At 42.3% G+C, this 12597-nt stretch overlaps 1 protein-coding gene across 1 annotated transcript in view; it reads left to right on the top strand.

Moving 5' to 3' along the window:
- The window catches only part of exd1 (exonuclease 3'-5' domain containing 1), a 54690-nt gene that overhangs the window by 34237 nt on the left and 7856 nt on the right, over positions 1–12597 (top strand). Inside the window, exon 9 of the mRNA XM_078233170.1 lies at positions 12369–12512. Coding sequence (XP_078089296.1) covers positions 12369–12512 — 144 coding nt within the window. The remainder of the gene's footprint in view (positions 1–12368; positions 12513–12597) is intronic.

The following is a 12597-nucleotide window of genomic DNA, read 5'->3' as shown; positions in this document are numbered from 1 at the left end:
TCTTGAGTTTAATCATTGGTGTAGGTAGCTTTCTCTACTTGATGTCTCCTCCTATTCTGTGTTTATTATCTTTTATAAAAGTATCCTTTTAATGTGGAAGCTAGATGAAGGGCCATAGCTCATAAGAATTAGAAGCTGGAATAGGATGTTTGGTTCTTTAACCCTGCTCCCGCTGTAAGCAAGATCATGGCTGATCATCTACTTCAACTTCACCTTTCTGCCCTATACCTATATCCCTTAAATTCTTGGAACCCAAAAATCTATCCTTTGTCTTAAATAAACTCAACAATTGATATCCACAACTCTCATCATAAACCAGTTGCTCCCAATCAGTGTGCCACAATTAAATAATATTCAAAATGATTCAAAATTCATGTAAATAAACTGAAACTAACTTTCATCTTCAGCTCTGTGGTCGACATCTCCAAGTCCTGTGGAACATTGGCCCTATCGTGCATGCAGCTGCTGGGAAGCAGCTACTGTTTGGATAATTTTACATTGCTAATCTGAAGCACATGCACAGTTTGGATTTTTATGTTGGTCATGTGCATGGGCCTGACCAAGATTTTTTAAAATTCCTAGCTTCATGTATGGACCTTTCCTGGCTGGTGCATGCATGCGACTCTGTGTTCCCCAGAACCTTGAGATGCCAACCACGAAACTGAAGATGAAGGCTCCATGTCCCCCCACAAAAAGCAAAAACTCAATATGCAAAATCCCTGGGAGAAGCAAGGGATGATGTGGAGATGCCGGCGTTGGACTGGGGTAAACACAGTAAGAAGTCTCACAACACCAGGTTAAAGTCCAACAGGTTTATTTGGTAGCACAAGCCATTAGCTTTTGGAACGCTGCCCCTTCATCAGGTGAGTCCGATGCAAGGACGACAGGGGAGAAGCAAGGGAGACGGGCAGCGGTTGGAAAACAGGAGAGGGAGAAGTAAAAAAACAGATTTCCCAGTAAGGGAATAAGATCGGGGTAATGGACTGGAACCAATGAAGTTAAGAACAGGCAAAACAGGCTGCAATTAGAAAAAGGACTATGAGGAGCTGACCTTGAATGAAGTGGGCTGGGAAAAGTCCCAGTTGAAGAAACACCAAAAGAAGCCCCAAAGACCTGAGAAGACAACCAAAGTTTGAAAACTCCATGCTGTGGGTGTTGGGACAAGGATACACCTTCGGAAGAGTAGTGTTCGGTTTGGCACAGACAGAGCTGAAATTGTGCTTATTAATTGAGGCTTGAGGCATTTATTGTATAGTGTGATAGGTTTGACCACAGTTTGCCATGGATGAGTTCATCAAGAGGTGAAGAATTCCTCTCTGACATGTGGGCAAAAGAACAGAATCCAAAAGCGAGGTGCGTTCACAGACTGTACAATGACCGCTACTTGGCTTTTGGATCTTCGTGGACTGGTAGTGCCTCTTGCCCTATCCCAGAATACCTAATTTGCAGGCAGAAGCCCTCAAATGCTGCAGTGGTACCAAGTAAGCTGAAGTGCCATTTCAATACAAACACTGTTCACTCTCCAGCAAAGATGTACAGTATTTCAAATAGCTGAGAGTACAAAACATAAAGCAAAATCAACATATTATGGAGTGTGTGCAGTTTCAGATAATGCATAGAAGGTGAATTACCTGGCGGTTGAGGTCAGCCAAATCAAAGAAGCTGCACACCGTTGTTGAAACCCTAATTCTGCAGAAGTATTGTGACAGGAATATTGGGAGCTGATAATGCCCAATAAATCGACAAAGTTCCTCATTCTAACAATACAGTCAAACAGTATATTGATAAAGTGTCATTTGAAATTGAATGGGTGCTTCACGAGAAATTAGAAATGAGTCAAAAAATTGCAGTGAAGATTGACTCTACAGATATTAGTGGATACTGCCAGCTCCTAAACCAATGTCAGATATGCTGATGGGGATTATATCAAAGAGAATTTCATTTTTTTGCAAATAATTACCCGATAATGCGACTTAAAGAAGAAATGTTTTGCATTACAACTGTCTTAACTGGGCTGAGTGCGGTAGCATCTGCACTGACCAGCTTCCATGACAGAATTAGTTAAAGGATTTGTGAGTAAGGTGAAAGAACAGAATCCTGACATTGAGGTCAGTCACTGTGTCCTACACCATGAAGCCCTTGTTGCCAAAACAATACCATCTGAGTTAACTGCAGTATTTGACACACCAGTGACATGATGAATTAGTGCGAAATTGCACTTGTTTGCTATTTTGTATGAAGAGACGGGAGCCAAGTACCAGGGTTTACTCACGCACACAAAATTGCGATGGCTATCTCAGGGAAAGGTTCTTGCTCATGTTTATGAGCTCCGGAATGTGCTGAGAGTTTTCAGCTGTGCATGAATTGTCTCACAGATTTAATATGTGATCATTCTTGGTGTGCTAAAGTTGCATATCTTTCAGATCTGTTCAGCCATCTGAAAGAGCGGAATGTTAAATGCAGGGGGAAAAAAGAACATTCTGACTTCCACAGATAAAGTTCAAGGCTTCAGATCAAAACTGGTCCTTTAGCAGAATAAAAGTGGCAAATGAGTTGATTTTGAGATGTCCAAGCTGGCATCAGCAAATCCCGCTGGCAAAACTATACTCAACCTCGTCTCCACATATCTTGAAATGCTACAAGAGATGTTCAATGCTACTTACCATGTATGCATGTGGGAAATTTGCCTAAGCACATGATCCATTTAGTTCACTTCCTTTTGAATCAAAAAACAAATTGGCATAAAAAGAATTGGTTGGTTGGAGAAAAGGTTGGACTTTAACCTGGTGTTGTTAGACTTCTTACTATAAAAAGAATTGCCAGAGTTCAGGATGGATCATACACTGAAACTGAAGTTTGCAGAGATATCTCTGGGGACATTTTAGCTGCCTGCTGGGAAAGAATGTCAATTTTTCTTTAGCCGTATTACTATTTCTCACAACCTACCTGTGTGAGCTGGCGTTCTCAACACTGTCTTATGTAAAAAAAAATCAAGAAGCGCCTGTCATTGGAGCAAGTCCTGCAAGTTGCCCTCTCGTCAGTTCCTCCCCAGATCAAGAGACTCTGTTCACAGCAGCAGGCCCAGGTGCCACATTAACGTTGTTGCTAAGATGCTACATTCAATATTTCTTTCATTTATGAACTTTCAAATTAAGAAATACAGAAAAAAATTGAATACAATTGAAATCTTTAATGGAAAGAATTTTAAATTGCGTACATTTTGGATTAAAAATAATGTATTTGACATGCAACTGGTGATGAAGCTTTCATTGTAAACTTATTAAACTAATGGTATTCATGTTAAATGGTGGCTTGATGAGTTTTTAGGAGGTTTTAAGAGATAACAGGCCTTTGCTGGGGGCAGTTTTGATGGAGAAAAGAAGTGTGCCTCGGATTTTTTTATAGTATGTAGGTGTGTTGTGATAAACCACTGTTATGGGAACCACTGCTCTGAACTGTGGGCCTGTGTTCCAGATAGAATGGTGAACCACAGGCTAGGCCATGTGGAATTGGGCATACTTAGTCCAAGTATCTTTTCAACATCACAGCCAACCTTATTGCGTCTGGACAAAAGGTGACTTTTTCATTGCCCACTTCCCCACTTAAGTGGAACCCTGCTGCTGTGCTTATATTTTCTCCTTTCTGAAAAAAACATGCAAGCGTTATGCTGAAATGGCAGCTCCACCACCATTAAATGTGCAATGAATAAGATTGGCTACATCCTGTACTTAGATACAGTGCAATAACCAAATATCAGTCCAAGAAGAAAACTCATCAGACTCGTGTAAAATGCTTTTCTCCTATTTTGAGTAAATCAAATAATCAATAAACTAAATCAAATAAACTGAGGCAGAATGATTTTATAATGTAAAGATAGCAATCAGAAGTAATATAATTTCAAATGGACTCAGTAATGCTCAAAGTGAACAATTGATAATTCAAAATGTGGCTTAATAGGCACATTCCTACTAGTGCCAGCATCTGCAAATAAAGAAAAGAACTTGAGATGTAATTCCTGGAAGTTGGAGGCATTACAAGCAGTTAAAGATAAAATTTGAGTTTCAGAAGGGGATTGGATAAACACCCGAAAATAAAAAAGTTACAGGGCTACAGGGAAAGATGGGGTGAGGGATTAACTGAGTTGCTCTGGTAGAGAGCCAATACACAATGTCAAATGGCCTCCTGTGCCTTACCCAATCTATGATTCTAGGCACATGAATGGCCAGTCACAGACTGTTCATTGACACAAAGGTTGGGGGCACTGATGGCGAGTCTTTGGTTTAAGTGCTGCTCTTTGAACTCCCTAGAGTTATGGGGAAAGGACTTTCTCCACTGTGCTACTGCACACATCTGTATACTGTTATTAAAAATAGTTTTAGCAAGTTGGAGCTCGGGAAGGAGGAGGGTCAGAGTCCAGTAACTGGACCAACCAGTTATTCAGGGGTCAACAATTTTCGGTAGTCTGAATTACTTCAGGATTCTTTGAATACCAGTAAATTGATTGTCTTATAGCTGCTTTTAAAAATCACTAAAGACAACAGTGCTGCATCCTACATTTTATAGATAGGCCCAGACCTTACTGACTTTTAAAGTTTTCAGAGATTTCAATCTGACGTACAGTAATTTAATAGCTCATGGAATTTATTTATGGCTACAGTGCCATCAATCTGCCTCCCTCCTTTAGAAATGTCAGCTTGGAGCACTCCATTGTAGTTGTAATTATTTCTGTCTCAGTAATCACCTTAGGCTTGGGAAGGGAAACGGGTAGAATAAAAGTCAAATACAAATGCAGATGCTGGAATCTGAAACAAAAACAGAAAATGCTGAAAAAACTGAGCAGGTCTGACAGCATATACGGAGAGAGAAAATAAGAGTTAACACTTTAAGTCTGTATGACTCTTCAGAGCTCTGAAGAAGAGTCATACAGACTCGAAACATTAACTCTATTTTCTCTCTCCTCAGTTTTCCAGCTGCCGTATGATATTGCAGAGTATTCCAGTTTCCTGTTGAGGCTGAGTAGTACCAACATTTTTAAAGAAAATTGTAAGTTCACCTTGCCTGTGAAAAATCACATGATTTCAACAACTTGATCAGTATGGTCCTTGATGGGGGAGAGTTTTTGTTTGAACTGCAATTATTTTAATTGTCGGGAAAAAATTGTTCCTGGTGGTTTACTGGAATTCACCTGACAGAGAAGCTCAAGATTTGAACCTGTTATTTTTGACATATGAAGAACTACATTTGACATATTGTTAACATATGAAGGGGATTTTTGAATCCCCATTTTGGGGATTAAGCTGAGAAGGAATACTGTCCTATTCTCTCCCTGCCTTATCTGAAGTTGTGTGTGGTTGTCAACCTGCAGCCAAAGAATCCTCATCTGAGTATAACTTGTCTGCAATTGGAGACTTGTAAAGTTGAGACAAGAAGAATTGATCCAGCTCTTTATTCTCCTGCATGCCTAAATTCTGTTAGTGAGAACCTCCAGGCATCTCTCGGGATCGTCTTCACATGAGGAAGCTCCAGGTCAACAGTGTAGAAACTATCAAACGTGATCCTTTATAAAGCCTATCCTCCAAACTCCATCTTTACAAAGACCGTATGAGTTTGTCCATTCGTTGCTCGTGTGGATGCATGCGTGGTGAGGTATTTTTTAAAAGGGATGGATAAGTATACTTCCATAGTACATTTGTGTGTTAACCAGTTTTTGCAACTTGTTTTTTTTAAATTCTGAGTTTATTGGAAGAAGCTTGATTAATTTCTAGATCAAACAGTAGTGAAGGTAAATAATTGGCCAGTATGATAAGTGCATTAAACTTTTAAACTAAAGTTCTCAGTAGTGTGACCAATGAGAACTAAATGGTGAGACCTGTGGATTAGTGTGGCTAAACCAACTCGCATCACAGTCATAACAATTGAAATTACATTTCTATACATTGGAAACAATTGGTAACCATTTTGTGTGGATCATGTTGTACCCAGCACAAGGCAAACTATCAGTGAATCTGAATATTTGTGCCCTGTAACATCCTGTAGTGATCATTGTGTTTCTATATGTTTTGAGACTTGTAAACCCAGAGTAGGCATCTTTAAACCACTGTCGATGTACCACCAGCAGTGCTTTCGCAAGATCCTCCAAATCCAGTGGGAAGAAAGAGTGTCAAACAGCAGCATCCCCTATGCCTAGCATAGAAGCACTAATAGTCAAGGCAGCTCCTCTGGGCAAGACACGAGACTCGCAACACTATAGCTCACAATAGTTGTGACAGGAGATTCCCAGGAGAACAATGGAAACGCTTCAGGAATGCCCTCAAAGCAACGCTGAAGAGGTTAAATAACCCCTGAGTCCCTGGCTTGTGATGAACCAAAATGGAGAAGATTAATTCAGGAAGGCATCAAATACATTGAGAGACTTTATTGGGAACATGCAGAAGTATAATCAAGAATGACAAACTTTCCAATAATTCAACCCTTCAGCATCACTTGCCCCACATTTGGCAGAAAGTGCAGATCACACATCAGACTTACCAGCATCTCAGAATTCATTAAATTGGAGTGATCCTGAGGGACTGTCTCGGAAGCAGGAGGCTGTACCTTTATTGCAGGTGATGACTACATTAACAATTGGCTACCCATGCTGTTTTTGTGATGGCATTTTTTCCAAAAACACTTCAATCCACAACATTTTTTCTTTACTCTTTCATGGGATGTGAACATCACTGGCAAGGCCATCATTTGTTGCCCATCTGTAATGCCCTTGTACTCCTTGATTTGCCATGACATTTCATCGGGGAGTTGAGAGTCAGCCACATTCCTGTCTGTAGTCACATGCAGGCCAGAGCAGGTAAGGATGGCAGATTCCCTTCCCTCAGGGACAAGGGTTCTTTACGACAATCAATTTTAGTTCTCATTGGTCACACTACTGAGACTAGCTTTATATTTTTTTATTTATTCATTCAAGGAATGTGGGCTTCACTGGCTGGCCCAGCATTCATTGCTCATATTTAATTGTCTTTGAGAAGGTGGTGGTGAGCTGCCTTCCAAATCTGTTGCAATCCATGTGTGTTAGGGAGTTCCAGAATTTTGACCCAGCAACCACGAAGGAACGGATACTTCCAAGTCAGGATGGTGATTGGCTTGGAGGGGAACTTCCAGGTGGTAATATTCCCATGTATCTACTGTCCTTGTCCTTCTAGATGGTAGTGGTTGTGGGCTTGGAAGATGCTGTTTAAGGAACCTTGGTGAGTTCCTGCACTGCATCATGTAGAGGGTACATACAGCTGCCATTGTGGTGTAGGGAGTGAATGTTTGTGGAAGGATGCCAATCAAGCGAGCTGCTTTTTGTCTCGGATGGTATCAAGCTTCTTGAGTGTTGTTGGAGCCATACTCATCCAGGCACGGGAAGACTGTTCTATCACACGCTTGACTTGTGTCTTCGAGATGGTGGACAGGCTTCGGAGTGTCAGGAGGTGAGCTATTTGCTCCAGGATGCTTACCTTCTGACCTGTTCTTATAGCCATAATATTTATATGGCTAGTCTAGTTCCACTTCTGGTCAATGGTAATGCCCAGAATGTTGATAGTGGAAGATTCAATGATTGTTATACCATTGAATGTCAAGGGGCGATGGTTGGATTCTCTCTGATTGGAGATGTGTCAGACAAGTGCCAGACAATGACCAAATATTACTTGTCACAGGTCACTGAAAGTGGCAATGCAGGTGGAGAAAGTAGTCAAGAAGGCATACGGCATGCTTGCCTTCATCGGCCGGGGGATTGAGTTTAAAAATTGGCAAGTCAAGTTGCAGCTTTATAGAACCTGAGTGAGGCCGCATTTGGAATATAGTGTTCAATCCTGGTCGCCACACTACCAGAAGGATGTGGAGACTTGATTTGTTCTCAGTAGAACGATGGAGGTTGCGGGGCGACCTGATAGAAGTCTACAAGATTATGAGAGGCATGGACAGAGTGGATAGTCAGAAGCTTTTTCCGAGAGTGGAAGGGTCAATTACTAGGGGGCACAGGTTTAAGGGGCAAGGTTTAAAGGAGATGTACGAGGCAGATGTTTTACACAGAGGGTGGTGGGTGCCTGGAACTCGTTGCCGGGGGAGGTAGTGGAAGCTGATACAGTAGTGACTTTTAAGGGGCGTCTTGACAAGTACATGAATAGGATGGGAATAGAGGGATATGGCCCCCAGAAGGGTAGGGGGTTTTAGTTAAGTCAGGCAGCATGGTCGGCGCAGGCTTGGAGGGCCGATGGGCCTGTTCCTGCGCTGTAATTTTCTTAATTCTTTGTTCTTTGTCAGCCCAAGCCTTGATATTGTACAGGTCTTGTTGCATTTGGACATACTGTTTCAGTATCTGGGAAGTCGCAAATGGTGCTGAACATGGTGCATATCAGCAAACATCCGCACTTCTGACCTTATGATGGAAGGAAAGTCACTGATGTAGTTGGAAGCTGAAGATAGTTGGGCCGAGGACACTCACCTGAGGACTTCTAGATTTATTAATTGAATTTAAATTCTGCCAGTCAAATTCCTTGATGGGATTTGAACCCGTGCCTCCAGAGTATTATCCTGGATCTCTAAGTTACTAGTCCAGTGACATTACCATTACATCACCTTGTCCCCATTATGGTATCTATTATTTAATTATTTTTACTTCAGCCTTTTTCTTGAGTTAATTCCAGTCCCTGAAATATTTACAAATCAGAAATTTTGTACTAAGCTTGATTTGTTTTGGAATACACCACAGATCAGTTAAGATACGTTAACATTATCACATGATTACTTTTCATCAGATCTGAAGAGAAAATGATGAGCAAGCATCGTGGTAAGTTTGGTGAATGAAGCAAGACGAAAATGGGTACACAAAGGACAAAAACTCTAATCACAGAGACATAATGGGTTGAATGACTTGCAAACTGCTGAATATAAAACTCTTGGATGGTACAAGAGCTCATCAGTGAGGCACAAGTAGGTGAGGGAGTTAAAAGTCGAGGCAGAGGCCAAAGCAAACATAGAAATCATAGAAACCCTACAGTGCAGAAGGAGGCCATTCGGCCCATCGAGTCTGCACCGACCACAATCCCACCCAGGCCCTACCCCCACATATTTACCCGCTAATCCCTCTAACCTACGCATCCCAGGACTCTAAGGGGCAATTTTTAACCTGGCCAATCAACCTAACCCGCACATCTTTGGACTGTGGGAGGAAACCGGAGCACCCGGAGGAAACCCACGCAGACACGAGGAGAATGTGCAAACTCCACACAGACAGTGACCCGAGCCGGGAATCGAACCTGGGACCCTGGAGCTGTGAAGCAGCAATGCTAACCACTGTGCTACCGTGCCGCCCATGAAAGATGGAGAGAAAGAAAGCCTGCAAGAATAGATTTGAAATGAAACCCAATCTGAAAAAAAAACAAGTCAGGTCTGCTCTTTTCCACCCCGCAGATTGGAAAACAGCAAATGTGACGCCATTGTATAAAAAAGGCAAGTAACTATAGGCCGGTTAGCTTAACTTCTGTAGTAGGGAAAATGCTTTAATCTATCATCAAGGAAGAAATAGCGAGACATCTGGATATAGATGGTCCCATTGGTAAGACGCAGCATGGGTTCATGAAGGGCAGGTCATGTTTGACTAATTCGGTGGAATTCTTTGAGAACATTACATGTAGTGGCATGCCTTATGAGGATAGGTTGAGGGAGCTCGGTCTTTTCTCCTTGGAGAGACGAAGGATGAGAGGAGACCTAATAGAGGTGTATAAGATGTTGAGAGGCATAGATCGGGTGGACTCTGAGGCTTTTTCCCAGGGTGGAAATGTCTGCTACGTGAGGACACAGGTTTAAGTTGCTGGGGGGTAGGTACAGGGGAGATGTTAGGGGTACGTTTTTCACACACAGGGTGGTGGGCGAGTGGAATCGGCTGCCGTCAGTGGTGGTGGAGGCGAACTCAATAGGGTCTTTTAAGAGACTCCTGGATGAGTACATGGAGCGTAATAGGATGGAGGGTTATAGGTAGGTCTAGAAGGTAGGGATGTGTTCGGCACAACTTATGGGCCGAAGGGCCTGTTTGTGCTGTAGTTTTTCTATGTTCTATGTGCAGTGGACAATGGGGAACCTGTGGATGTGGTGTATCTGGATTTCCAGAAGGCATTTGACAAGGTGCAACACCAAAAACTGCTGCATAAGATAAAGGTGCACAGTGTTAAGGGTAATGTATGAGCATGGATAGAGGATTGGTTAACTAACAGAAAGCAAAGAGTGGGGGTAAATGGGTGTTTTTCTGGTTGGCGATCAGTGACTAGTGGTGTGCCTCAGGGATCAGTGTTGGGACCACAATTGTTTACGATTTACATCGATGATTTGGAGTTGGGGACCAAGTGTAGTGTGTCAAAATTCGCAGCTGACACTAAGATGGGTGGAAGAGCAAAGTGTGCAGAGGATGCTGAAGATCTGCAAAGGGATATAGATAATCTAAGTGAGTGGGCGAGGGTCTGGCAGATGGAGTACAGTGTTGGTAAATGTGAGGTCATCCATTTTGGTAGGAATAACAGCAAAATAGATTATTATTTAAATGGTAAAAAATTGCAGCGTGCCGCTGTGCAGAGGGACCTGGGTGTCCTTGTGCAGGAATCTCAAGGAGCTAGTTTGCAGGTGCAGCAGGTAATTAAGAAGGCAAATGGAATTTTGTCCGTCATTGCTAGAGGGATGGAGTTTAAAAACAGCGAGATTATGTTGCAGCTGTATAAGGTGCTGGTGAGGCCACACCTGGAGTACTGTATACAGTTTTGGTCTCCTTACTTGAGAGAGAATATACTGGCACTGGAGGGGGTGCAGAGGAGATTCACTAGGTTGATTCCGGAGTTGAGAGGGTTGGCTTCTGAGGAGAGACCGAGTAGACTGGCACTACTCATTGGAATTCAGAAGAATGAGGGGAGATCTTATAGAAACATATAAGATTATGAGGGGAATGGATAAGATAGAAGCAGGGAAGTTGTTTCCACTGGCGGGTGAAACTAGAACTAGGGGGCATGGCCTCAATATAAGGGGAAGCAGATTTAGGACTATGTTGAGGAGGAACTTCTTCACACAAAGGGCTGTGAATCTGGAATTCCCTGCCCAGTGAGGCAGTTGAGGCTACCTCATTGAATGTTTTTAAGGCAAGGATAGATACATTTTTGAACAGTAAAGGAATTAAGGGTTATGGTAAGTGGAGCTGAGTCCACAAAAAGATCAGCCATGATCTTATTGAATGGCGGAGCAGGCTCGAGGGGCGAGATGGCCTACTCCTGCTCCTAGTTCTTATGTTCTTATGTTTAGCTCTACTGTGATCTGGTAAGTCCACAACTCAGATATAAACCTTTGTATTTGGTAATGAAATTGTGTAGTTCATGACCCACCATGTGTTCAACTGGGCATGAAGGACAAGGGGAATCCTATTAAATAAAATTAAAGGGAAGAAATTGAGTACAGAGATCTAGAAGCTGGAGTAGTTGGCACCTGTTAACTAATGTGGAGGGGGAAACATAACTGATGAAGGAGGTGGACATTTCAGAACCCCTTGTGTGCAATAGAGTATTAAAATTTATATAGTCTCGGGATACTGGGTAAATGATTTGGGACTGAGATGAGGAGAAATGTCTTCACCCAGAGAGTTGTGAGCCTGTAGAAATCGCTACCACAGAAAGCAGTTGAGGCCAAAACATTGTATGTTTTCAAGAAGTTAGATATAGCTCTTGGGCCGAAGATGATCAAAGGATATGGAGCAAGTGCGATTAGGCTATTGAGTTCGATGATCAGCCATGATCATAATGAATGGTGGAGCAGGCTCAAAGTGCCAAATGGCCTACTGCTGTTTCTATTTTCAGTGTCTCTATGAGTTGTGTAGTAATTTCTCCTTATGTTGGCCATCCAGCTTTGTGGTCCTTACTTTCTGGGGTCTTGTCAGGGATTCTTCCCAACCCAGCACCTCAATAATAATTGTTAGATTGCTGTGATTTTAATGGCTCTTCCTTTCCCTGTCACATGAATTGATTAAGAATCAGGACAGGTTAGGCTATGTAGGAAGCCTCCTCGCCCATTCAATTTCTCCAGCCCAACTTGGCTTTGGTGAGTTCGATACAGATTCTGTCTGGTGAATGGCTGTGCAATGCATCCTACACATGAAACAAACCCTCACTATACATAGAATTACAAAGAATATACAATGCAAAAACAGGCCTTTGGGACAAACATGGGCATTTATGCTCCACTCAAACCACCACCTGTCCTTCCTCAAACAACTATGAGCAAACTCTTTATTATATTCTCCCTTGTGCTTTTTTAGTCTATCCTTCAATGCGTCTATATACTTTTATAATCTACAGGTTGCAGATGTTCTGCAGTTCTCCTTAGAAGCAGGAGGACTTCTTCCCAGCTGTGTCAGTACTTTGGAAGAAAGTCTGATCCGTCACCTGTGCCTCCCCACAACAAAAATCCTGTTCCTGCAGCACAGTGCACGTGCAGCCAAGGTATTTGGCAACTGTTTGGATAGTGTATATAATACTGCCCCAGGGTGTCTCTGTTGAATATAATCATCTACATTTCAGTGCCAAG

The sequence above is a fragment of the Mustelus asterias genome, chromosome 18 (genome assembly GCF_964213995.1).
Source record: "Mustelus asterias chromosome 18, sMusAst1.hap1.1, whole genome shotgun sequence".
NCBI lineage: Eukaryota > Metazoa > Chordata > Chondrichthyes > Carcharhiniformes > Triakidae > Mustelus > Mustelus asterias.
This window is presented reverse-complemented; position numbering and strand designations above follow the sequence as displayed.